This window comes from Elephas maximus, chromosome 10 (assembly GCF_024166365.1).
Source record: "Elephas maximus indicus isolate mEleMax1 chromosome 10, mEleMax1 primary haplotype, whole genome shotgun sequence".
NCBI classification, from domain to species: domain Eukaryota; kingdom Metazoa; phylum Chordata; class Mammalia; order Proboscidea; family Elephantidae; genus Elephas; species Elephas maximus.
The window spans coordinates 21,645,617-21,672,190 of record NC_064828.1 but is presented as its reverse complement, the minus strand read 5'-3'; the positions used below and the strand labels follow the sequence as shown (position 1 = coordinate 21,672,190).

Below are 26,574 nucleotides of genomic sequence, written 5' to 3'. Positions count from 1 at the left end.
CAACAGCAAACATTTTGCTCACCTTGAATTTAAACCAGCACACAGCCCTTATTTTAAACAACAGCTAAACTGACTGTGGGAAGTTAACATTAAAACTTGACTTTAAGCCAGTATCGCTAACTAAATCACAAAGTTTGAGAATTCCAACTCACTGCTCTGTCGTTACATTCCACTTCAATTGAGTCACGGGCTAACAGGATATCTTGCCTTCTAGCTTTCCTCCTGTCTTAATCATGCGATGAGGTCATTTTATTTCTCTGTATAAGAGTATTCCATATCCTCATATGGAAGGCTCTCCATCTACCCAGTGGTCGAATAACCAGGGACTGGATGTATGCTTAATATGGGAATGATACCAGCACACAGATGTCTACTACGTGAAAACCACAGTCAAATGTTATTTTTATAGCTTATAGTTCTGTTTGAAGAGCTTTTTAACAGGTAAATGATACTTCGTGACAATAAATTAACCTACCTTAACAAATACTAAAACTTGGCTAGACAACCATATGGTTACAATGCTATTTAATGAATACTACCGATAAACAGATTAAGTAAATTAGATTTAGAGTTTTCTAAACATATAAACATGTGATATCACAATCTGCCTTTAAAAGAGACATTTTAAAAAAATTATAAATGCAAACTTCAATAAGGTGTGAGTCAAATCCCAATGGATGGCCTTGGTAATTAAAATAAAAGAAACAAAAACCTAACAGCTGAATAGATGATAAATTAAGGAACTAAAATAGACTTCACCTTGAAACCTAACTTGACCAAGTCATGTCGTTTTAAGGCAGCATGAGTACAGGTCATGGCAATGATTTTGGCTTCTTTCACCAGAAGGTATTTAGATCTGTCCAGTCCACTTCGAAGCAGTTCAGAGGCTCTGAATTCCTGTTGCGGGAGGGAGAAACTATGTTAGGAAAATAAACATAGTTTATTCATATATTCATATAACTTAACTCCTGAGAAATTAACATTAACAATACAAAAAAAAAAACAACAAAAAAACCATTGCTGTTGAGTTGATTCCGACTCTCAGCAACCCTACAGGACAGTGCAGAACTGACCCACTGGGTCTCCAAGCAGCAGCTGGTGGATTTGAATGGCTGACCTTTCAGTTAGCAGGCAAGCTCTTAACCACTGCACCACCAGGGCTCCATTATCATCCACTAATTCTTACTACTTCTCTTTGTACTAAGTCTAATGAATCATAACACTGGTTTATTATTAGTTAGGTACTAATTGAGTTCAAACAATAGCTGATATTGAAGCTTTAATTTAGACTGGTTTTTGTGTAAGGTAAAATATTTACAACCTAAACAAGAATACTCAATAAAATATCAATCACCCCTGTACCTGTACCACTCGGGATCTCTCTAGGAAAACAGAAACTATTTCTAGTATGTTCCAATTCATTGACAACAAATACATTCATAATAAAGGGAAATTAATGCAGGGAAGTAGTTACAGAGGTGATGGCACAGCTGAAAAGCCAACCAGGAATGGTCAAGTAACCCAGAGATTAGCCACGACACTGGGAGGAAATGGTGTTATCAGAGCCTAGGGGATAGGGTCACAGAACAGCGGCTCAGCCCTGCACAAGCTGGTGCCACAGAGGAGAAAAAAACACAAGGCAGGGGGGAAAAATACCCTGGTTTTTCTATGTCTTCATTACCCACCACATCTCTAATTGGCTAAGCCATCCAGAATGGCTGACATGGGAGGCTGGAAATTAAACCTGTAAGGATCAGCCACCTGCAACCACGGGAGAGGCTACACCACAGAAGAGAGCAGGGAATGGACACGAGATGGATATGAGAAGCAGACAGGCCCGTGCAGACTTCCCAATATCAAGTTTTCTCAAATCTGAACATTACATCATATTTACTTCAATCCTTTTTAACATTTCTTAGTTTTTTTTTAATAATAAAACTATAGATACAAGTGAGGCAACCTATATATCCTTCTCCCCATCCCCTTCCAAGGCAACTGTTATTATGAATTGAGTATGCTTTTATCCTTTTGCTTTGTGTTTATGTAATCACAAACACAACATACTCCTGTTTTGCAGGCTTGAAATTTTTATTGTTAACATACTATGTATCTAAATCTATCATTTGTACCTACCATCCATTCATTCATCCATCCACCCACCCATACATGCCACACACGCATTAGATATTTACTGAACACTGTTATGTGCTTGGAAACCCTGGTGGCGTAGTGGTTAAGTGCTATGGCTGCTAATCTAAGGGTAGGCAGTTCAAATCCAACAGGTGCTCCTTGGAAACTCTATGGGGCAGTTCTACCCTGTGCTATAGGGTCGCTATGAGTCGGAATTGACTTGATGGCAACGGGTTGGTTTGGTTATGTGCTAGATTCTAGGAAGCAGGGATACAATCATATACCTAAGAGATACAAGGACAAAAGAGACAAAGTCCCGTCCTTTTTACCTGGAGCAATCCTAAATCTTCTTACTGAGGAACCTCAGCCTGAATGTGATCCCTACAGGACTGCCATAGTCTCCCAAAGATGTTTGCCACAAAGCATGTGAAAACCAGGGTGTGACCGAGAGTCAGTCCCTGGATTCCAGACATATTCTTCTCTGTCCCTTCTGTGTAAGAGAAACTCTTATTTCACCTTAATAATCGGGATCAGTCATCCCAGCTAATCAGGTAACAGTATTGTTTGCCTACTGGTCAGAGGGCATGAGGAATTCAGAATGGCCATATGGCTGCCTCAAATTCTCATTTAAAAAAAAACATTCTTGAATCCCCTGATAGAAACAGTCTTTTCTTAAATACTAAGATGTTTACATAAGAAAGGTCAGAATAATAAAGATCTAATTCCTATCTTAACTTTTACTTTGTCTCTTAAATTAAAACTATAAATATTTTCAATAACCTCACATATAAGTAACAATTCACTCAGTGAGATCTGAACATTCCACATTTACTTCATTAAAACACACACACACACACACACAAAACTAAACTTAAAACCTTTAAAGAAAAGGTTTAAGATTTGAGATTCCTTACCTCGAGCTGAGTAAAAATCTTCTTAATATGCCTAAAACATCCTTCAGCAATTTCCATGTCTTCTTCATAAGATCTGCCTTTAAAAATAGGCTGAGGGGCATTCGCAAAGTATTCGTGAAAAGGGAAGAAAGTGGAGATTTCCGCGACATCTGGCAACGTATTACCTTTATTTTTCACTTTGCTGATATATTCTTCCCAACGAGACATTACCTGTAGGGAAAAGGACTTGAGGTTAAAGTCTAACTAATTATTATGTTTATAATGACAAAATAAACAAGGAATCTAGTAAAAATAAGATCTTTTAGGTGAAGGAGAAAAAATGCAGTCTTTGACCCAAAATGACTACCTCTCAGGTGAGTCACTGATAGATATTCTTCTTCCACAAGAGTAACCTTTATGATCATAGAAAAAAGGCTCTTTAGTGAAAAGCACAGAAACTGAAAAGAACCTCAGGGTCATCTCATGGGACTTTATCTCAAACATTACAGATTTTTCATGTCTACTCAAGAGAGTTGCTTATTGACCTTGTTTTTAAAAAAGCTCTCTGGGCAAAGAAATTGATTTTTTCCAGTATCTCAGTTTCTCTCCATAGCAGCTTTTTAATCTCCTTGATTCTCTCCTATCCTTCTCCCAGATCTTAATAATTTTTGCAATTCTCTTTAGTATATTTATAAAGAACTTTTGATTAAACCAAAAGGTCAGCAGTTTGAACCCGCCAGCGCCTCCACGGGAGAAAAATGTGGCAGTCTGCTTCCATAAAGATTACATCCTTGGAAACCCAATAAGGCCATTCTATTCTATCCTTTAGCATTTCTATGAGTCAGAATCGACTCGACGGCACACAACACACACACACATACAATGTTAGCCAGAGGCCCTCAGAGGTGCAAATGGCTGATGTGCTTGACTGCTAACCGAAAGACTGGAAGTTCAAGTTCTCCCAGGGGTGCTTCGGAAGAAACGTCTGGCAAAAGATCAGTCATTGAAAATCCTTTGGAGTACAGTTCTACACCGATACACGTGAGGTTGCCATGGGTTAGGATCGACTCAATGGCAACTGCTGGATAATGTCAGCTATGTCACTACAGCCAGTTCATACTTAACCTCAATTTTTTAAAATTCTCCCAGATCATCTTCTGCTATAGCTTTAGTGTTTCTCGAAATGTGTTCATTAAGCAGATACCTGATAAGCTAAATAAAAATGTAGGTTCTTGCATCCCACCCCAGACATACAGAATGAAAAGCTCTGGCGACAGGGCTTAGGAATTTTCCTTTTAAACAACTTTCCCAATGTGATTCTTACATACATGGAATGTTGGAAATTGTTGATCTACACTGTGAAGCCTCAAGTTTATTTTTCCTGGAATTTATTACAAGTGTCCAAAATTTATAGATCATTTATCCTACTTTTAAAAGCAGTTTTCACCTAGAGACTAGTGATTTTCATTTTATACCTAATACTCTTTTAAGCATGTTCCTTCTTTCGTGAGAAACCACCAATCAGTTCGTTTTGAATGGTACTCAACTGGGGTTAGGTATCAACTTAAAATGTCTTATGGACATTCTTTCATATATATTTCAAAATTTCACTGTTATGATTTATACTTAAAATACACAAATGCATTAATACAAAGAGAACACATAAAGTTATACCAAAAATCATCATTATTTAATTACTCCTTGATTTATTTAAAGTTTAAAATTATTAGTAGACTAAGTATTAAAGCTTATTTTCATTCAGTTTGTTTAGCCTTCAATTTCTAATAGGTTTTCATACCCCAAAAATTAACTCTAGAAAAAGTGAAAGCACACCTCTAAATTGAAGTCAAAAGGCATTTTAAATTTCACTGTACAATTAGTTCTGAGGAATAATTTATTTCTACAAGTTTTTAAGGATAATATCTTTTTCTTCATTAGCTGATTAATACACATAGTAAAAGTAGGTTACAGAACTGTACTTTGTTACCACTGGGTAACTAGAATATTCAGTTATATTTCCACAGCAAAAAAAAAAAAAAAAAGTACTGGAAAGTTTGCTAGTAGCAAAAAAAGAAAAGAAACAATATACAAAGTAGCAACATTGGCCTTTTACTGAATGAGTCATCAAAGTTATTTAGCAAAGAAAATTGAAAATAACAGAAAATACAAACATTCATAATTACAGCTTTAAAAACAGTATATCTTTTCATCTACCCAACAAAAAAGGCTTTCAAGAAGTATCTCAAGAATCTATCCCAGTTTCCAACTGGGGACCACATACAATTAATAATGATTTTAAAACACTTAATCTCTTACCTGATATAAGAAGAAATAGCCAGCAGTTTCACAAGTATATGAGGCATCTCCTGGAACCCCTAGACTCTTCTGCAATCGTTTCACTTCTTCTAAAAGTTCTATTCTTCGAGCCAGGACATAATTAACTCGTCCATACCTACGAATTTCAAGTAAGCAAAAACGCAAAACTGTGAAATGAAGAGACTTTTAAGAAAACTGTCAGCAAAATCGTCAAGAAGAACAGAAACTATGAACAGCCAAATAAAAAACTACAGTAGAAAATGTACTTGATATTTAACTATAAGTGGTAGTCTTGGGTTAATTTACACCAAAGCTACTTAAAGTGTAGTCAATGGACTAATGCTGATCTGCAAATTTGTTACTGGTCTGTGAGAAACAAGAATCAACTACACCATTAAGTTTAGCTTTTTTTTTTTTTAATTCATAACAAGACTTTCACAAAGAAGGAGGCAGTACAGTACACTGCATCCTGGTACAAACTCCGTATCTCGTGACAGACCAAGAACAGATTACAGATTTGCTACTTTGAGAAGCACTCTTTTAAATGATCATACAAGTAAGTTAGTTCTAAACACTTCAAAAAATACTTTTAAAACATATTTAACCATATCTTGTCCTCTACGAATCCCAGCATATAGCCTGGCATCTGACCCTAGTAGTCTCATAAATAAGAAAACTGTAAGCGTGAAGAATACCTTACCCAGAGATACGCAGTTAAGAAAGAAAGTAGAAGAGTCAGAATTGGAACCCAAAGCCTATACATACGTTTTCCACAATAACAACTCTTTACTACTAAAAAAAGACTAAACTAGTTTAATCACTGCTGTTCACATGTTTAAAGAGTTGACAAAGTAAGAAATCAAATCTGCATCCTTTAGGCAGAAAGGAATGATCCGAAGTAGAAAAGAGGTATGACACTGTCTATGTTTTTGAGAATTTTTCAACTTATTAGGACATAAACATTAACAAGTAATATTTTTCTATTTGCTTATTTATAAAATTCTTTCTACAATGAACACTTCTGTAATGCAAAAAAAAAAAAATTAGGAATGCTTATAAAGAGTCTAATAAAATGCTAAAATTCTTGTGATACGATGTTTAATTTAGAAAGAAATACACAAAATTATAGAAACCCTGGTGGCAGAGTGGTTAAGAGCTATGGCTGCTAACCAAAAGGTCGGCAGTTCGAATCCCCCAAGCGCTCCTTGGAAACCCTATGGGGCGGTTCTACTCTGTTCTAAATGGTTGCTATGAGTTGGAATCAATTTGACAGCAGTGGGTTTGGTTTGGTATACAAATTATAAATAATAGCATGATTACAACTGATTATTGAAAAAAAAAGACTAACAAACACTTGTTTTGGGGTAGTGGAATTACGGATGATACTACTTCACTGTGTTTTAATATATTCTTTAGGGGAAACTGTACTACTTTTATGATAAAACAATAAATGCTATTCTTTCTAATTATGACAAACACAGACAGCATGAAGGAACAGGCCCGAATGAACAAGCACGCACATACTAACAGAACTCGAGGCTTGGCTTGTCCATCTGAAGGCAAAAATTATTGTCCCAGAAACTTGGTAGCATCTAAAGTCCTTTTAAAAATTCTACTTCCGTCCTATTACAATATTCTTTACCAAACCAAAAACCAAGCCCATTGCTGTCGAGGCGATTCCAACTCATAGCGACTCTATAGGACAGAGTAGAACTGCCCCATGCGTTTCCAACGAGCACCTAGTGGATTCGAACTGCCGACCTTTTGGTTAGCAGCCGTAGCTCTTAATCACTATGCCACCAGGGTTTCACAATATTCTTCAAGAACTATAAATTCTACTACAATATAATTACAGTATTAAGCATTTCATTGACACTAAATTATGCATTATTAGATTTTTGGGTTTAACCCACTTTGGTAAATTAGCTTTACTATGAGGTTTATATGGAAACTCTGGTGGCACAGTGGTTAAGAGCTATGAAGTTTATATATGGGAAAATCTGAGAAGTATCTCTGACTGATCCAAAATTAAGAATTCAGAGCTCCAAATAACTTACCACGTATTATTTTCCCTCTGCAACAAAATCGCCCTTTTACAAGCTAACAAATGTTTAGTGAGCTCTGGGGAACATAATAATTTAGTACTCTTTTAGCTCTTTTGATGTCTATGATCAATTTAGTCAAAGGTCATGTTCAATGGCCAAAGACTGTATTAAATATATACAGCTGTTAGTTTTCCTACAGTCTGAGATGGTGCTTTAAAAATAGATTCCAATATAAATGAAGTAAGTTATTATAAAATAACTTTAAAGGAAAAAAATTTAAATACAAACAACAGAAGAAATGTAAGTTATAAAATTTTAGCTAGTTTGTAATATAAACATAAAGCTCAGCGAAACTGGCAGTGGAAACCCTGGTGGCGTAGTAGTTAAGTGCTATAGCTGCTAACCAAAAAATCAGCAGTTCGAACCCACCAGGCTCTCCTTGGAAACTCCATGGGAAAGTTCTACTCTGTCCTACAGGGCTGCTATGAGTCAGAATCAACTCGATGGCAGTGGGTTTGGTTTTTTTTGTAAACTGGCAAAGAGTACCTCAAACAATACAACTCCAAAGCTTATACTATCATTATCTTCAATTTGCATTTCATTAAATAAATCAACCTCTTGGTGGGTAGCTAAAACGTTAGCAGGATTAAATGTCTAGGTGAAATGTGAAAAAGGAATTGTCTAAAGTTACACAGGTTTGAGGGTCATGAATTGGTAACATTAAAAATTACCTCAATAAATAGAAAGCAAATGGCTATCTACGGTTTTTAAAAGGCCAACAAGATAGCTCTCTTCATTGAAGTAGCTACATACATGAGGAAACAAACGCATAAACATACAGACTGGAAGCTGAGGGAGATCGTGACCAATGTTTTAAGTCAATCTATCTCTATCATCTAAGTAGGTTATGCTAGATCCTTTGAGAATTAAGTTAGATTATTCATTGCTTTCTTCTCCTGATATTTAATTAAAAAAAAAAAAAAAGAGGAGGAGGTTAAAAATTCTTCCAAAACTCACCCCCCATTTGCTCACCTGCTGAAATCTTTCTCGGTCTCCAGTTCTTCTTCTCCATGACCAAGACGCAGAAGGTGGCGTTCATCAATGTCTAAAGCCATGATTTTCTCAAACAACTGGTTCAGGGCCTGGAGAACAAAATACATAGAACGATGGTGAGTTTTAAGAAATCAGCAAGTTTCTTCAAAAACAAAAAACATTTAGAAGGATGGGAAAAAATGAGCATCGTGTAGTCACATACGAATCAAAACTGAAACAGAGAAGACAACAGGTCTTACGTCAGGCCATTTACAATTTACACAAAACAGCACTTTTATTGACTTCTGAAATTGCTACTTATGTATACGTGGCCAAATGATTAACTAGAAACCATAAAAATCACCCACTCATCAAACCTCTGCTTCTTATTTGTGAAAAGTGAAAGGCTTTGGTTCAGCTGCTATTTCTAAGTAGTTATAAATCAACTCCTAAAATAATGAATAGTCACACGGAGTTCTGTTTCACTCAACGGCATTTCCCTGGGTTGAAGGAAATGACAAAGGTTTTTGCAGCTGGAGAAGAACTCTCAGGCAGTGAGCGTACAGGGAGGCCATCTCAAGAGAATCGCAGAGCAGAAAGGTAAAGTGGATCATTCAAATCTTAGGCTGAAATTCTAAAGTTTTCTATACAATGATGGGCAGAGTACTTATTTATGGCAAACTATGAATACAGCCATTTAAGTGTCACCTCTTTCTGCTTATAAAATGTTCACTTTAAGGATCCCCTCAGATTCTCAAATCCAGACCCCTGAAGTTACTAGGTTGGGCAGAAAGACAGAAGTTTCACAGTAGGGAAAGACCCACCAATAAAGGTATCACTGAAAACAGACTCCACGCCAACACTGCTCCTCATTTACCACCTGTGTCCACCTCTGCCCATCAACATCATCTCATAAACAACACATTATATATAGATATCCTTTGTTTTCAAAATTCTGGTGGTAAGAACTCAGAAACTGAGTACATTAACAAAAATATTCAGAAAAATTCCCTACTACCTGAACTCTCGATACTCACCATCCAAAACTAAGGAACCCAGTAGATTCTGACCACATAGCAAAATTTCACTATCCAAACTCCAGAACCACATAGATTTGCACATTGCAATCTCAGAAAAAAAAAGATTGCGTTGTCAACTAGATTGATGTTAAAGAACCGCTTGGATTATATGCAAATATAGATCTGGCAAATAGAACAGTTTACTGAAGGGAAAAATTAACAATTTGGTGGACATCAAGGAGATGGATTTGAATATCAAAGAATCAAGAAGAACCTTAACAATGAAGTTTTTTTACTAATTTTGCAAAATAACCTTCTCTATGATTGTGCAATTCAAATCAATAATTAAATAAAGCATACTACAGGAAGCCATATCAAGCCATGACAAAATCAGTCAGAAATATTATGTCAAAACAATAATCAATGCATGATTTATTCTTTGCCCATTCTAAGAATCTGAAATTAAGTGCAATTATTACATATGAAATTTTATTAAACAAAAGAAAAAACTTTTTTCCATAATTTTTTTTTCATTTATTAAGATAAAGCCCCCAAATCCCAGCCCCCCACACCCCCCCCCGCATGATTTTAGTATATTGTATAAAACCCATTGCTGTTGAGTCGATTCTGACTCATAGTGACCCTAGGGGACAGAGCAAACTGCCCCAAAGAGTTTCCAAGGTGTGCCTGGCGGATTTGAACTGCCAACCTTTTGGTTAGCAGCCACAGCACTTAACCACTACGCCACCAGGGTTTCCAGTATATTGTATAGCATGTCACAATTACTTATAAACTTAAAAATATAAGAAACATGACCGCTGAATGAATTAGAGAGTATCACTAAAAAAACTGTAGATTAAAAGTTGATGAACCTGTAGATTAAAAGCTGACATTTAGCATTCTAAAAACTCACCACTTGTTCGTAGACTAATCCTTCTAAACAGCTGGTCAGCTGAAGTCACCATTGTTAATACTTATTCTCAGAAAATAAGTCCCCTCAGAGGTTTAGCCTCTCCGTTTAAGTTTTATAATATTCCAGGATGTTTTGAGGGCTGCCAGTCATATTTTACACCAGGGTTAATAAACTTTACTTGCTCTTCCTTCCTCATTTCTACAACTAGTGATAGCTTTAGAGTGACTGCCACAGCACACAGAGAGATGTAAAGATTGTTTTATTAGTCGGTACATACAAAAAGGATTTGTTTTCATTGCTTTAGGTCTGTTTATATATGGCTTACATAATAGACTTGTAACTTAAAATAATCCCTCTGTGTAATATATATACTCATATGTATACTTCACAAGAGTTTTCAATTCGACCTAGTATTAGACTTTTAGTAATACTCATTACACTAAATAAATAAAATTACTATTACTAAGGGTTAATGCTTCCAATCTCAAAATAAAAGCTCTAGCTTAGCACTGGAGAAGGAAAAAAAAAATGGCAATTTAATTTAATCCAAATATTTGGCCACATACTCAAATATTCTTCTTAGTTTTTCCATATTTTGTCCATCTCCAGGAGAAATAAGGGGTGGTTTTTATAAATCCCTCAATATAATCTACTCATGACCAGTGATAACCCATGAATAACTCAATAGCAAATACTACATTAATGGGCCTTTCCTGGTATTCTGTGGTGCCTATGAGGAAGTTATCACACCTGGCCAAATCTTCTCCACTGTGCTTTCATGTAGCCCCCTTCCCTCCCACCTCTCTTCGACCCCCTCCCCCACAAAGATGCAGTCATTTACCTGATTGGAGTGAGTGACAATTAAAGTCCTCTGCTCTGGGAAATTGTGGTAAATGTTGGATATGATTTGGACTGCCACATCAGTTTTCCCTGTACCAGGTGGGCCCACAACCTAAAAAGGAGACAAACACATAGCAGACTACTAAATTATCACATTTTTTGAAAATGCAAATTTTAAAACTGAAAGTTAAGCAAAATTTAAAAAGTAACTAGATGGGCTCAATAACAGAATAGACAGAATAGACAATCAGTAAACTTGAGGATAAATCAATAGAAATTACTCAGCTTGAAGAGCAGAGAGAAAAAAGCTGATAGAAAATAAACATAGCATCATGAATCTATGGTACAATACCAAAAGGTCTAACATCCATGCCACTGGAGTACTAGAAAGACAGGAAAATGAGTACAGTGTAGAAAAAAATAACCCATGAAGTAATGGCAGACAACTTCCTAAAACTGGCAAAAAAATATAAACCTACAAATTCAAGAAGCTCAGTGAACCCCAAACAGGATAACTTCAAGGAAATCCAAACCCAGACGCATCATAATTAAATGACTGAAAACTAAAGACAAAAAAATCTTGACAGCAACTACAGAAAAATGACAAATTACATATTGTTGTTGTTGTTGTTAGATGCCATCGAGTTGGTTCCAACTCATAGTGACCCTATGCACAACAGAATAAAACACTGCCCGGTCCTGCGCCATCCTTACATCCTGAGCCCATTGTTGCAGCCACTGTGTCAATCCATCTCACTGAGGGTCTTCCTCTTTTCCGCTGATCCTGTACTTTACCAAGCATGATGTCCTTCTCTGATCCCTCCTGACAACATGTCCAAAGTATGTAAGGTGCAGTCTGGGCATCCTTGCTTCTAAGGAGCATTCTGGTTGTACTTCTTCCGAGACAGATTTGTTTGTTCTTTTGGCAGTCCATGGTATATTCAATATTCTTCGCCAACACAATTCAAAGGCGTGAATTCTTCTTCAGTCTTCGTCATTCATTGTCCAGCCTTCAAATGCATATGATGCAACTAAAAATACCATGGCTTGGGTCAGGTGCCTCTTAGTTTTCAAGGCGACATCTTTGCTCTTCAACACTTTAAAGAGGTCCTTTGCAGCAGATCTGCCCAATGTAATGCGTCTTTTGATTTCTTGACTGCTGCTTCCATGGCTGTTGATTGTGGATCCAAGTAAAATGAAATCCTTGACAACTTCAATCTTTTCTCCGTTTATTATGACGTTGTTTATTGGCCCAGTTGTGAGGATTTTTGTATTATGTTGGGGTGTAATCCATACTGAAGGCCATGGTCTTTGGTCTTCATCAGCAAGTGCTTAAGGTCCTCTTCACTTTCAGGAAGCAAGGCTGTGTCATCTGCATAACACATGTTGTCAATGAGTCTTCCTCCAATCCTGATGCCCCGTTCTTCTTCATATAGCTTCTCAGATTATTTGCTCAGCATATAGATTGAATACAAACAGTGAAGGATTTTATAAATGACTGGATTTCTCAACAGAAAGAATGGAAACCAGAAGGAAGTGGAAAAATATTTTTTTAAGTACTGTGCGGTACAATTACTTAATATGGCCCTTCTAGCAATGGTCTTTGTGACTCACACAAAATGACTGAGTGGGACTACGCAAATAAGGTATATGGAATCTGTGATGGTTGGGGTTATGTGTCAACATGGCTAGGCCATGATTCCCAGTATTTTATGGTTGTCCTCCATTTTATGTGTTGAAAATCCTAACCTCTATGTGTTAATGAGGCAGGATTGGTATGGGTTATACACTTTGAAGGAGGGCGTGATTCAAGTTCCCACCCTTACTCAATTTACGCCCTTCCCTGGGGTGTGGCTTGTATCCAAGGTATATACACGGGTGTCCTGACGGGTGCTCTCTCTCTCTCTGCATCTCCATCCTGCGTCCAGTTCGTGATCATCTAACCTCTGGTTCTTGGGACTTGAGCCAGCGGTCTGCCATCTGATCTGCTGATTCTGAGATTCGCCAGCCTCTGTAGCCCCCTGGCCAGCGGCCTATCACCTGACCTGATTCTCCAGCTTCCACAGCCTTGTGAACTAGCAGCCTGTGGTCTGACCTGCCAGTTTGGGTTCGTCAGCCCCAGCAGCCACATGGGTTGGGAGAAACCTACACCTGATCCCCAGATTTGGTACTTGCCAGACTCCACAACCATGTGAGCCATTTCCTTGATATGGTTCATGAGTTCTGTGAGACACTGCAGTGAATTATGGAACCCCCAAACAGGAGGGAGCGTACTCAGGGGAGGAGGAGCAGCTGGTGTTGGAGATGATGGCGTGGTATAGCTGTTTGTAGATATTAGACTTTGGGTCATCTTTTAACCTCTACCTCATAAGAACCAGCTTTGTGCTGATTCTTATAAATTATTCATTTATACTGAAGGGGAAGAACTGTTAACCCAGAAATCTACATCCACTGAAAATATCTTTTAGGAATGATGGTGAATTAGAGACATTTTTAGATGAAGGAAAACTAGGATAATTCATTGTTAGCAAACCTGTTCTAAAGGAAATGGTAAAAGAAGTTCTTCAGACAGAAAGAAAAATGATACCAGAGGAAACCTGGATATCAGGAACGAAAGAAGAGCAGGAGAAATGGTAACTATAATAATAGACTATTCTTCTCCTTTTGAGTTCTTTAAAATATGTCTGATGGTTGAAAGCAAAAATTCTAACACTGCCTGATGGTGTTTTCAATGTATGTAGAGGTAATACGTAGACAACCACAGCATAAAAGGGAAACGTAATTGGACCTATATGAGAGTAAGGATCCTCCATTCAATTAAAGTGTGAAAATACTGATTCTAAGTAGACCGTGAAAACTTATGTATATTGTAATTCCCCAGAGCAACCACTTATAAAAAACTATATAAGAGATAAGTTAAAAAAAACCAAAAAACCCACAATAGATAAAATAGAACAATAAAAACCATTCAAATAACCCAAAATAAGGCATAAAAGGAGAAATAGAAAAAGACAAACAAAAACAATAAAATGGTAGGTTTAAATCTAAATATATAAAAAATTGCATTAAATGTAAAATGTTCTAAATATACCAATTAAAACGCACATCAAATATAATAAGTAGGTCAGAAGTACACCTTCTCCTCCCTTATCGACTACCTCATTATCTAACATTGTGCATTTATGACAATAGTAAAAAATTTACTATCTGACTATTTTGTGCATTAACGATGTATGTTTGGCAGTAATAAACACCAAGGTGCGTGACAAGAGTAACGCTAGCTTTGATGGTTAAGGTTATGTGTCAACTTTACTGGGCTGTGATTTTCAGTGGTTTTGCAGTTACATAATGATGTAATTTGGCAGTTCTATTTTTTATAATGATGTAGTCATCCTCCATTTTGTGACCTGATGTGGTCATCCTCCATTTTTGCCTAACAGTGATCTTGCATAATGATCTGGTCTTTGGTACCTAACCATGTTGATAAGCGACGAGAGGCACACCATCCAAACACTAATCAAAAGAAAGCTGGACTGGCTATATTAACATCAGACAGAGCAAACTTCAATACATAATGATAAAAGGGTCAATTCACCAAGAACACACAACAATCCTCAGTGTGAATGCACCTATCCACAAAGCTTTGAGATATATGAAGCAAAAACTGACAGAACTGAAAGCAGAAATGGACAAATCATAATTTTAGCTGGAGATGTAAATACCCCCTCTCAGTACTTAATAGAAATAGCAGGTGCAAAATCAGCAAACATACAGAAGAACTGATCAACACTATCAAACAAATGGATCTAACTGACAGTTAAAGAACATTCCACCAAACAACAGCAGAATATATACTCATTTTAAGTGCACATGAAACATTCACCAAAAGAGATCATATCCTGGGCCTTAAAACCAATCATACCATTTAATTAAAAAAACAAAACGGAAACTGAAATCATACAAAGTATGTCCTCTGACCATAATGGCCTTAGAAATCAGTAACTGGAAGAGAATGAGGAAAACCTCATTGCCAAATACATGGAAATTAAACAAAACACTTCTACATTAGGGGTCAACAGGCTTTTTCTCTAAAGGGCCAGATAGTAACTATGTTAGGCTTTGTGGGCCACACAATCTCTGTTGCAAGTATTTAACTCTGCAGCCATAGACAATATACAAACAAATGGGCATGGCTTTGTTCCAATAAAACTTTATTTATGAACACTGAAATAAGCAGCAAAATTTCCATATGTATATCTTAATTATTTAAAAACACTTGAATTCAACTGAGTTTTTGTGCTTCAGATAGAACACACTCAATATTTGGTGCTTACTTCCAGTCTTAATCAATTTAAGAGCATGTACAACAATACTTCTCTTACCATAGTCAGCCCAGGCTGCATTCCAGCACGGATAGCCTCTATCTGTGTATGAGTGAACTGAATTGTATTACTGCAAATAAAAAAGTAGATGAAATGCTGGTGAAAAATACAGAGGACATTTAGTAACTATTTAGATAACAATGATCAGAGGTCTTAACATCTGCTCTGGTTCTCTCAATCTCTTCTAAATGACCTCCTTCTTCCTTTCCCCTCCATGAATCAACTAAAACTGAATAAATTTTGTGGAAAGAAAGACTAGTTATTTCTCAACACACCTGGCCCATCTGAGACCTTGTCTGGAGTGTCAAAGCTCTAGTTCCCAATCTATTGTCAGGTAAAATGTCACTTTATTAGTCACGGCACACAAGTGTGGGTGCTGCTGCCATATGTTACACAGGGTCCTGATGTGGGTCTTCTCAAATTAAAGAAGTCCTCTAATATTTATTTTCTCACAGCCCCATTGTTGAGTCAATTCTGAATTATAGCGACCCCACAGGACAGAGCAGCATTGCCCCACAGGGTTTCCTAGAAGCAGCTAGTAGATCTAAAATGCCAACCTTTTGGTTAGCAGCTGAGCTCTTAACAACTGTGCCACCAGGACTCCTTATTTCTTATAGTACCTGAAGATGTTTCTTTTTGAAATATCATGACTACAGATATATTCAGCTAACTAACAAGATAGAAAGAAAAAGGGTGCAGAAACAGAAGCTTCCTGGAGTTTTCAAAGAACTTGAAAATTTAAAAACACTACTAATCCATTTTAAATAGCAAACTCTTATTTGTTAGTACAGTTAGCATAGGTAGTACTATTACCGTTTGGGCTGGTTGTAAGGATAAGGCCCCCTGTTAGGAATAACGTGAGGTTCAACAATTAAGGTTTTTGCCTCTTCAGTGTCTTCATCTTCCCCATCTGCATCTTTCCTTTTTTTCCCTTTTCCACTTCTTACCGGGAAAGTTATCCTAAAAGACCAAAATTCTTGTTCATTTTTGCCATTTACAACAATTTGCTGAGCACCTATCTTGTGCATGACATTGTATGGAGGAAAACCAGGTGAGTAAGAAACACTGCTGGCCAAAAAACTCATTATCGGTACATAAATTCCGAAAAAACCATATTTACAAGCATTAAAGTTAGTTAGGAATAGAGGGTTAAAGGTGTTCAGGTTAGAAAAAGTCTTCTAAGGGAGAACCAAAGAAGAAAAATTTAAATACTTATGTCACATGCATTGTGAAGTGCTTTAGACAATGTCCCTCATTTAATCACAAAAGGCTTTCATGGGAGAGGTGGCTTGTAAGAGAAGCCTAGAAAAATTTAGACATACAAAGATGGGAAGGGAAGACACTCCAGGACGAAAGACAACAGCAGAGGTTCCAGTACAAGTAGCCTAGCTTTTAGGGAACAAAAAACCAAAACCAAACCCAATGCCGCTAAGCCAATTCCAACTCATAGTGACCCTGTAAGACAGAGTAGAACAGCTCTGTAGGGTTTTCAAGGCTGTAAATCTTTATGAAAGCAGATTGCCACATCTTTCTACCATGGAGTTGGCTGGTGGGTTCGAACTGCTGACCTTTTGGTTAGCAGACAAGCACTTAACCGCTGCGTCACCAGGCTCCTTTTTAGGGGACGGTAGAAAAAAATAAGGATAAAGAGATATGCTACAGCTTTGTTATGACACACTTGCCTTTAAGGCAGAGGTTCAGAGCCTAGAGTCACGAATACCTTAGGAGGTGACTCCACAGATACCTGAGGGAAGTCAATGAACTCTTGACCTCTTTAAAATTAAACTGCAAAATTCTCCATGTGCACAGTTTAGGAGATTGTCTAGTTTTTCTTCACACTCTAAGAGGACAGGCGATATAAAAATCTTAAGAACCAAGAGGTCAGCCCTTATTTTGGTAAGCAACAGCTAGGAACTGGGATGGCTCCAGCAGCATGACATGCAACGGCTTTTGGTGAGGAGGTAAGAGGCAGGAAAGACACTGTCATCACAAGGACTGAGAGGTAGCAGTCAGGGACGTCCTGTGAAAAAGTTACCCTTAAGGCTGACTCTCTAAGACATGGCAGGAGTTATAGGAATAAAAAGATTCAAAATCAATGCTGAAATTTCAAGATGGGGTGACTAGAAGAATGGGCAATATGGTGGAAGACTAGGCTTGGGTGGTGTAAAGGATACAATTTTTTAATATGTAGAATTATTGTATTTAACTGCCAATTGAAAGCTGTGTGTTTTAATTTCCAATAAGAAGCAAGCCCCAGGCTACTACCTGTAGGTGTACCACACAGGAAGGAATTCAGGGAACAGCAATCAATTGCTTTGGGTACTTTGTTCCATTTCTACTCAAATTTTAAAACCAAGCTCATTTAACATTAAATGTTATAAATATGTAATACTTGTGAAAGCAGGCAAGGTTAAAAAAAAAAAAGATTTTTTTTCTTAAAAAAAAAAAAGCTCAATATTACATGGTCATACATACTAGTTAGGAAATTCACAGGACTCAATGACGTGTTTCTTTAGTGAAATGCTATAAATTATTTACACATTACTTTTCAGGCAACAAGTATTTACCGATCCATTGTAAGGCTACTTTTATTGTGGGCTTCTGTAGCAAGTATTAGAAAAACAGATTCAAATAAATGTATCTCAGTTATTATATGGTGAAGGCAGAGGTTGTTAAAATCCAGATACAATACCCAAAAATTCCTTTAGCTAGTAGTCCTGATGGCCTGGGACTGACTACAAAATGCTCGAAAAGAGCATATTCAGTTCTAACTTTACCTGAAAGGGGGTATCTGCACAGCTGGGTCATCCACAGTTACTTTAACATTGTGACCAGGAAAGCTGGCTTTTAAATGCTCAATAGAGAGAAATGTATCATTGAAATCAAGGGTGGCAATCTGATTGGGCATTTTGGAATAATGTGCACTGCTTGGATCCCCATAACCTAAAATGATGTCATGCAGCCAGTCAGGTACCACACAATCAGTGTTCATCAGGTTCCGAATAGTCTCCAGCACCGCCTGTCAATAAAAGGACAGAAGAGGATTGTGTCAATGAGACATCTCAAATATTTGCACTTGACTGGCATGCAGAGCTGGCTGCACTAATCCGGCATTCCTGATTGTTACGGGGCAAGAAGCTATTTTCTGCTGACAGGTGCGTGGCTAGACTGAATCAACAGCTATATTTTCAGCTGATACCATACAATGAGTTAAACAAAAGACCAAATTTAGCGAGAACAGTTTATCCATGAGGAGTTCATTTAGACAGAATGTCTTAAATGAGTTTACCACTTGATTCCGATTAGGTAGGATGAAAATCCAATTTAGGCTGACCTAAGAGTAGAAAACATCGTAGAACAAATCCTTTAAGAAAATGCTTCCTTCCTCTTAGAAACCCCCGGAGTTTTTCCCTCCTTATATTCTATTGTCCATCAATGCTAAGAACATATATACCACAAACATATTAACACATGTCTGAACTGTGAAATAGTTCTCAATTTAGAAATATTAAAATCTGCATGGTTAGAAATAATTAAAAAATGAACACAATTATAACAATGAAGGAAATGTCAAATAAATTTCAACTGTAAGAAGTAATTACTACAAATACTGTCAAAATTAATTACCAAGGCTAGGCAAATTCTTAGACTTTCCAATCATCATTTCAACAAAGTGATCTATCCCACATATGGAAATCAGGAGGCTAGGCTACTGATTTCACATAATAAAATAACCAGATATACCATTTTTATATCATAAATGCTATACAATCCAACTTTTAAAAAGAACAGAACAGTACACATTAATCACACTGCTTTGTTTTACTTTCTGGCACCTATCACTACTTGAAATTCTCTTGTTCATGTACCTGGTTAGTTGTTGTTTATCATTTGTCTAATCCCCTCTAGACTATAATTTCCTAAACGCATGGACTTAAACAGCTTAAGTATGGATGGGTGAATGGATGGACAGGCAGATAAATGAGTATGTTCACATAACAATGATGAACAAGACGAGGGCTCTACCCTCTAAGGACATTACAATTCCAGTAGGGAGATAAAACATGTCCTTAACTACAATACAAAGCAGTAGAATGTGGCAAATAGTAAAGCATATTATAAAATACGATGGAAACACAGTCTGTGGCAGGAGAGAGAGATGGATGTAGGGGAGACTTTTTGGCTTTAGGAAAGACTGCACGGAGGAAAATAGCATTTTAATTTAGCTCAGATAAAAGATTTGTAAAAGAGCTTTGATTCAATCATTAATGGAAAGTCACAGAAGTTTTCTGAGAAGCAAAGAGAAATGACCAGTGTTATACAGCGGGAGGAAATGTATGAAAAACAATATGAGGAGAATAACGACAGAGACAAAGAAGGCTACTACAGCTGTCTAAGCAGGAGTAAAGGATCCGGATTAGGATAGGCAACTAGAAAAGGGAAATGGAAATAAATGAGGGACCTGTCTAGGTATATAATGGAACACCAATAATACCAAAATGAGCATTCTTCCTTTCCCAAAAAGGAAGTGGATCAGTCCCCCTTTCCTGGATCAGAACCTGACTGCCTCCTTCAAATCTCAGTGAGACTTATATCTGCATCATTCTGATGGCATTTGGTATCTCCCAATATTCCATGGTAGTTCTTTGTTTATATTTTTAATTTCCCTTAGTAGTAGTCTAAGCTCCCCAGAGGTATAAACTGTGTTTTATTCATCTAAGTTCCATATAACTTAGCACAATACCAGACATGCAGTATGCACTCAATAAAACGGCCGATGAATACAAGAAAGGAACGTTTTTAATGACGTGACTGAGATTCAGTAATATTTACTGAAAACTGACCAAATGTGAGACCCTTCTCAAAACTGACCAAATGTGAGACCCTTCTAGGTACTGTAAAAATTGAACTCTTGAATTTCTGCACCCTTCATTCACTCAGTATTTATTAAGTATGTACTAAGACCAAAAGGCAGTCATATTTATACTGCCTGGTTCAAAATTGGAAAAGGCATATGGCAGGGTTGTATCCTTTCACCATACTTATTCGATCTGTACGCTGAACAAATAATCACTTATCTTCAAGTCATTCAAAAGAATCTTTAAAGAACAAAATAAATTTCAAGCCTCAGGTGTTAACACTTAGGCATTTTACTCATAGCAGAAAGCCCCAGAGTACTTATTTGGAACTCATTAGATAATTATTCTTAAGGTAGAATTCCAATACCCAAACCCATGCAGTCCAGTAGACTGACTTATACTGACCCTCTAGGACAGAGCAGAACTGCCTCATAGGGTTTCCAAGGCTGTAATCTTCATGGAAGGGGACTGCCACATCTTTCTCCCATAGAGCAGCTGGTAGGTTTGAACCTGTGACCCTTCTGTTAGCAGCTGAGTTTTTAACCACTGTGCCACCAAGGCTCTTTAGAATTCCAGTACCCATGAATATTATAGCTTTTGCCTTGATGTGCTACGTCATGTGTATACCTATTCGTGTAAATGTGTTTCCTCCATTAAATTATAAACTCCTTGAAGGTAGGAGCAGTTCCTTGTTCTCTCCAACTTTGCCCAAAACAATACCTTAGCCCCAATTTTTCTGTAATGAAGGGAACATGACAACTCTTTGCACCTAGGAAGTAAACCCCAACACCAGGACAGATGGTTTGGAGCCCAAGGGCTGAGAAAAAAAGCGAATCCAGTCAGAGATTGTAATAAACTCACTTCGTTAATTTAGTATGTATTAAAACTTTTTTTCCATGTGAATGTTCTTTCATTTCCTTTTTATTCTTCTTCTTTGTTTTGTCTTTACTACTGTGTATTCATCTGGGTGACTGCAGATTCCAGGACTAAGGAACTCTGAAAGCAGAACTGCAGCTGTTTTCTAATGCCAAAGAGTAATTGCAACCAACATGGGGAGAGGGTGCGGATAAGTTGAGAGCGTACAAATACCACAACATATTTTTTTTCCTAGAGAATCATCTAGTTACTGTTAAGTAAGGAAGGTAAGGCAGGCAGAGAACAGTCCTATGCTCTAGCTAGAATTCTACTTACAATCACTAGAAGTGATATTAATTCTAAAGACTACCACAACAACCACAAAATAGGCATTTCTCCTGTAATGAGGTCTGTAAAACCATACTGCACATAATTTGACTGATTAATCAGAGGACACAATTTGTACTACTTAGTTTATAACTAGGTTCCTCCATACATGAAGTATTCTTTTGTTTATCATAGTAATGGGTAAAAAAAAGCGATAAACTGTAATAATGTGTAATAAGCACTGTGTTGGGGCGGAAGAAAGGCACTCTTGTGCAAAAGTTAGATGTTACAAAATGCTAAAACTGCTGAACAGTTTATAGTTTCAAATAATTATTTTTAAAAACTTTCCTTTCCTACCATTCCTTCTTCCCCCCAAAGTTATTGCAAAATTGAAACTCTTTAGCTCCCAAATCTCCTTTTTCCCACTAATGAGCAAAGTATAAATAGACCGTATCATAGAGTAATTCAGAAACCTGAGTTCCCCATCTTTATTCTTAAGTTATTTGGAAGTGCACCCATTTTTGACTCATAAAAGAAGCCCCAGTAAGCAAGTAAGCAAGCAGTTTTCTTCACTTAACACTGGGGTGTAAAATGGGCATCTAATATTTAAAAAGCAAGGAAGGAGGCAGACCTTTGAATAATAAAATTATACCTGGGTTAATTTATATTTTAAGTCTTTAAACTCCTCAAAAGAAAAACCGATGTAGCAAATGAATTTCCTTAAGGTTTTATATTTAATCTATACGTTAAGAATTTAAGTGGAATATTCAGAATCAAATAAAAGCAGTAATTTTATTTTCTCGACAAGTGTTTTTCTTTTTCTTAACCATATCAACGTACCTGCTGCCATCGAGTCGATTCTGATAGTGACCCTATAAGATGGAGTAGAACTGCCCCACAGGGCTTTCAAAGAGCAGCTGGTGGATTCGAACTACTGACCTTTTGGTTAGCAACGAAGCTCTTAACCACTGTGCCACCAGAGCTCCAACTGTATCATGTACTTATGCCTGAAAAGTTATTCAAATTACAACATAGCACTTTTAGTTATATAGACCAAAAATTACCTTGAAGTTATTTTCCTTTGGTTTTCTCCTCATTATTATATTGAATGTTTCATATACATCTTCTGCTCCATTTTGTATAGTATTGGTCATATCTTGCTGATACTGGTTTGGATCCAAAAACACTCTAAATGTCCTTGACTCTCCTCTAAGATTAGGTCTGGGTTCAGGTCCTGGACATTTTGAAAAAGTATGTTAGAGGCGGGGCCAAGAGGGCGGACTAGGTGGACGCTACCGCAGATCCCTCTTGCAACAAAAACTCGGAAAAACAAGTGAATCGATCACATACATAACAATCTACGAACCCTGAACAACAAACACAGATTTAGAGATGGAGAACGAACAAATACGGGGAGGCAGCGATTGTTTTCAGAGCCTGGAGCCAGGTACCAGTCAGCGGATTTTCTGGAAAAACTAGTTTCCCAGTGATGCCTCAGAGACAGCAGTCCATATCAAACTACATAAAGAAGCAGACCATGACAGCTTCTCCAACCCCCCAAATAAAAGAATCAAAATCTTTCCCAAATGAAGACACAATCCTGGAATTATCAGATACAGAATATAAAAAACTAATTTACAGAATGCTTCAAGACATCACAAACGAAATAAGGCAAACTGCAGAAAAAGCCAAGGAACACACCGATAAAACTGTTGAAGAACTCAAAAAGATTATTCAAGAACATAGTGGAAAAATCCATAGAGAGACAGCATGTAGAAATCCAAAAGATTAACAATAAAATTACAGAATTAGACAACGCAATAGGAAGTCAGAGGAGCAGACTCGAGCAATTAGAATGCAGACTGGGACATCTGGAGGACCAGGGAATCAACACCAACATAGCTGAAAAAAAATCAGATAAAAGAATTAAAAAAAATGAAGAAACCCTGAGAATCATGTGGGACTCTATCAAGAAGGATAACTTGCGGGTGATTGGAGTCCCAGAACAGGGAGAGGGGACAGAAAACACAGAGAAAATAGTTGAAGAACTCCTGACACAAAACTTCCCTGACATCATGAAAGATGAAGGGATATCTATCCAAGATGCTCATCGAACCCCATTTAAGATTGATCCAAAAAGAAAAACACCAAGACATATTATCATCAAACTCACCAAAACCAAAGATAAACAGAAAATTTTAAAAGCAGCCAGGGAGAAAAGAAAGGTTTCCTTCAAGGGAGAATCAATAAGTTCAGACTACTCGGCAGAAACCATGCAGGCAAGAAGGGAATGGGATGACATATACAGAGCACTGAAGGAGAAAAACTGCCAGCCAAGGATCATATATCCAGCAAAACTCTCTCTGAAATATGAAGGCGAAATTAAGATATTTACAGATAAACACAAGTTTAGAGAATTTGCAAAAACCAAACCAAAGCTACAAGAAATACTAAAGGATACTGTTTGGTCAGAAAACCAATAATATCAGATACCAGCACAATACAAGGTCACAAAACAGAATGTCCTGATATCAACTCAAATAGAGAAATCACAAAAACAAACAAATTAAGATTAACTAAAAAAAAATAATAATAATACACATAACAGGGAATCATGGAAGTCAATAGGTAAAAGATCACAATAATCAAAAAGAGGGACTAAATACAGGAGGCATTGAACTGCCAGATGGAGAGTGATACAAGGCGATATAGAATGATACAAGTTAGGTTTTTACTTAGAAAAATAGGGGTAAATAATAAGGTAACCACAAAAAGGTATAACAACTCCATAACTCAAGACAAAAGCCAAGAAAAACATAACGACTCAACTAACATAAAGTCAAACACTATGAAAATGAGGATCTCACAATTTACTAAGAAAAACGTCTCAGCACAAAAAAGTATGTGGAAAAATGAAATTGCCAACAACACACATGAAAAGGCATCAAAATGACAACACTAAAAACTTATTTATCTATAATTACACTGAATGTAAATGGACTAAATGCACCAAGAAAGAGACAGAGAGTCACGGACTGGATAAAGAAACATGATCCATGTATATGCTGCCTACAAGAGACACACCTTAGACTCAGAGACACAAACAAACTAAAACTCAAAGGATGGAAAAAAATATATCAGGCAAACTATAAGCAAAAAAAAACAAGAGTAGCAATATTAATTTCTGACAAAATAGACTTTAGACTTGAATCCACCACAAAGGAAAAAGAAGGACACTATATAATGATAAAAGGGACAATTGATCAGGAAGACATAACATATTAAATATTTATGCACCCAATGACAGGGCTGCAAGATACATAAATCAAATTTTAACAGAATTGAAAAGTGAGATAGACACCTCCACAATTATAGCAGGAGACTTCAACACACCACTTTCGGAGAAGGACAGGGCATCCAGTAAGAAGCTCAACAGAGACACGGAAGACCTACTTACAACAATCAACCAACTTGACCTCATTGACTTATACAGAACTCTCCACCCAATTGCTGCAAAGTATACTTTTTTTTCTAGCGCACATGGAACATTCTCTAGAATAGACCACATATTAGGTCATAAAACAAACCTTTGCAGAGTCCAAAACATCGAAATATTACAAAGCATCTTCTCAGACCACAAGGCAATAAAACTAGAGATCAATAACAGAAAAACTAGGGAAAAGAAATCAAATACTTGGAAAATGAACAATACCCTCCTGAAAAAAGACTGGGTTATAGAAGACATCAAGGAGGGAATAAGGAAATTCATAGAATGCAACGAGAATGAAAATACTTCCTATCAAAACCTCTGGGACACAGCAAAAGCAGTGCTCAGAGGCCAATTTATATCGATAAATGCACACATACAAAAAGAAGAAAGAGCCAAAAGCAGAGAACTGTCCCTACAACTTGAACAAATAGAAAGTGAGCAACAAAAGAACCCATCAGGCACCAGAAGAAAACAAATAATAAAAATTAGAGCTGAACTAAATGAACTAGAGAACAGAAAAACAATTGAAAGAATTAACAAAGCCAAAAGCAGGTTCTTCGAAAAAATTAACAAAATTGATAAACCATTGGCTAGACTGACTAAAGAAATACAGGAAAGGAAACAAATAACCCGAATAAGAAACGAGAAGGACCACATCACAACAGAACCAAATGAAATTAAAAGAATCATTTCAGATTACTACGAAAAATTGTACTCTAACAAATTTGAAAACCTAGAAGAAATGGATGAATTCTTGGAAAAACACTACCTACCTAAACTAACACATTCAGAAGTAGAACAACTAAATAGACCCATAACAAAAAAAGAGATTGAAACGGTAATCAAAAAACTTCCAACAAAAAAAAGCCCTGGCCCGGAGGGCTTCACTGCAGAGTTCTACCAAACTTTCAGAGAAGAGTTAACACCACTACTACTGAAGGTATTTCAAAGCATAGAAAATGATGGAATACTACCCAACTCATTCTATGAAGCCACCATCTCCCTGATACCAAAACCAGGTAAAGACATTACAAAAAAAGAAAATTTTAGACCTATATCCCTCATGAACATAAATGCAAAAATCCTCAACAAAATTCTAGCCAATAGAATCCAACAACACATCAAAAAAATAATTCACCATGATCAAGTGGGATTTATACCAGGTATGCAAGGCTGGTTTAGTATCAGAAAAACCATTAATGTAATCAATCACATAAATAAAACAAAAGATAAAAACCACATGATTTTATCAATTGATGCAGAAAAGGCATTTGACAAAGTCCAACACCCATTTATGACAAAAACTCTTACCAAAATAGGAATTGAAGGAAAATTCCTCAACATAATAAAGGGCATCTATGCAAAGCCAACAGCCAATATCACTCTAAATGGAGAGAACCTGAAAGCATTTCCCTTGAGAACGGGAACCAGACAAGGATGCCCTTTATCACCGCTCTTACTCAACATCGTACT

The 26,574-nt window shown here is 36.9% G+C and overlaps 1 protein-coding gene across 1 annotated transcript in view; it reads right to left on the bottom strand.

Annotated features, from left to right (window-relative positions):
• AQR (aquarius intron-binding spliceosomal factor) overlaps positions 1 to 26,574 on the bottom strand; it is a 120,996-nt gene that overhangs the window by 31,892 nt on the left and 62,530 nt on the right. Inside the window, exons 19-27 of the mRNA XM_049898977.1 lie at positions 22,676 to 22,845; positions 18,348 to 18,589; positions 16,384 to 16,530; positions 15,571 to 15,640; positions 11,190 to 11,300; positions 8,417 to 8,526; positions 5,340 to 5,475; positions 3,045 to 3,254; positions 760 to 897 (exon numbers count right to left, since the gene is read on the bottom strand). Of these exons, the coding sequence (XP_049754934.1) occupies positions 760 to 897; positions 3,045 to 3,254; positions 5,340 to 5,475; positions 8,417 to 8,526; positions 11,190 to 11,300; positions 15,571 to 15,640; positions 16,384 to 16,530; positions 18,348 to 18,589; positions 22,676 to 22,845 (1,334 nt within the window). The remainder of the gene's footprint in view (positions 1 to 759; positions 898 to 3,044; positions 3,255 to 5,339; positions 5,476 to 8,416; positions 8,527 to 11,189; positions 11,301 to 15,570; positions 15,641 to 16,383; positions 16,531 to 18,347; positions 18,590 to 22,675; positions 22,846 to 26,574) is intronic.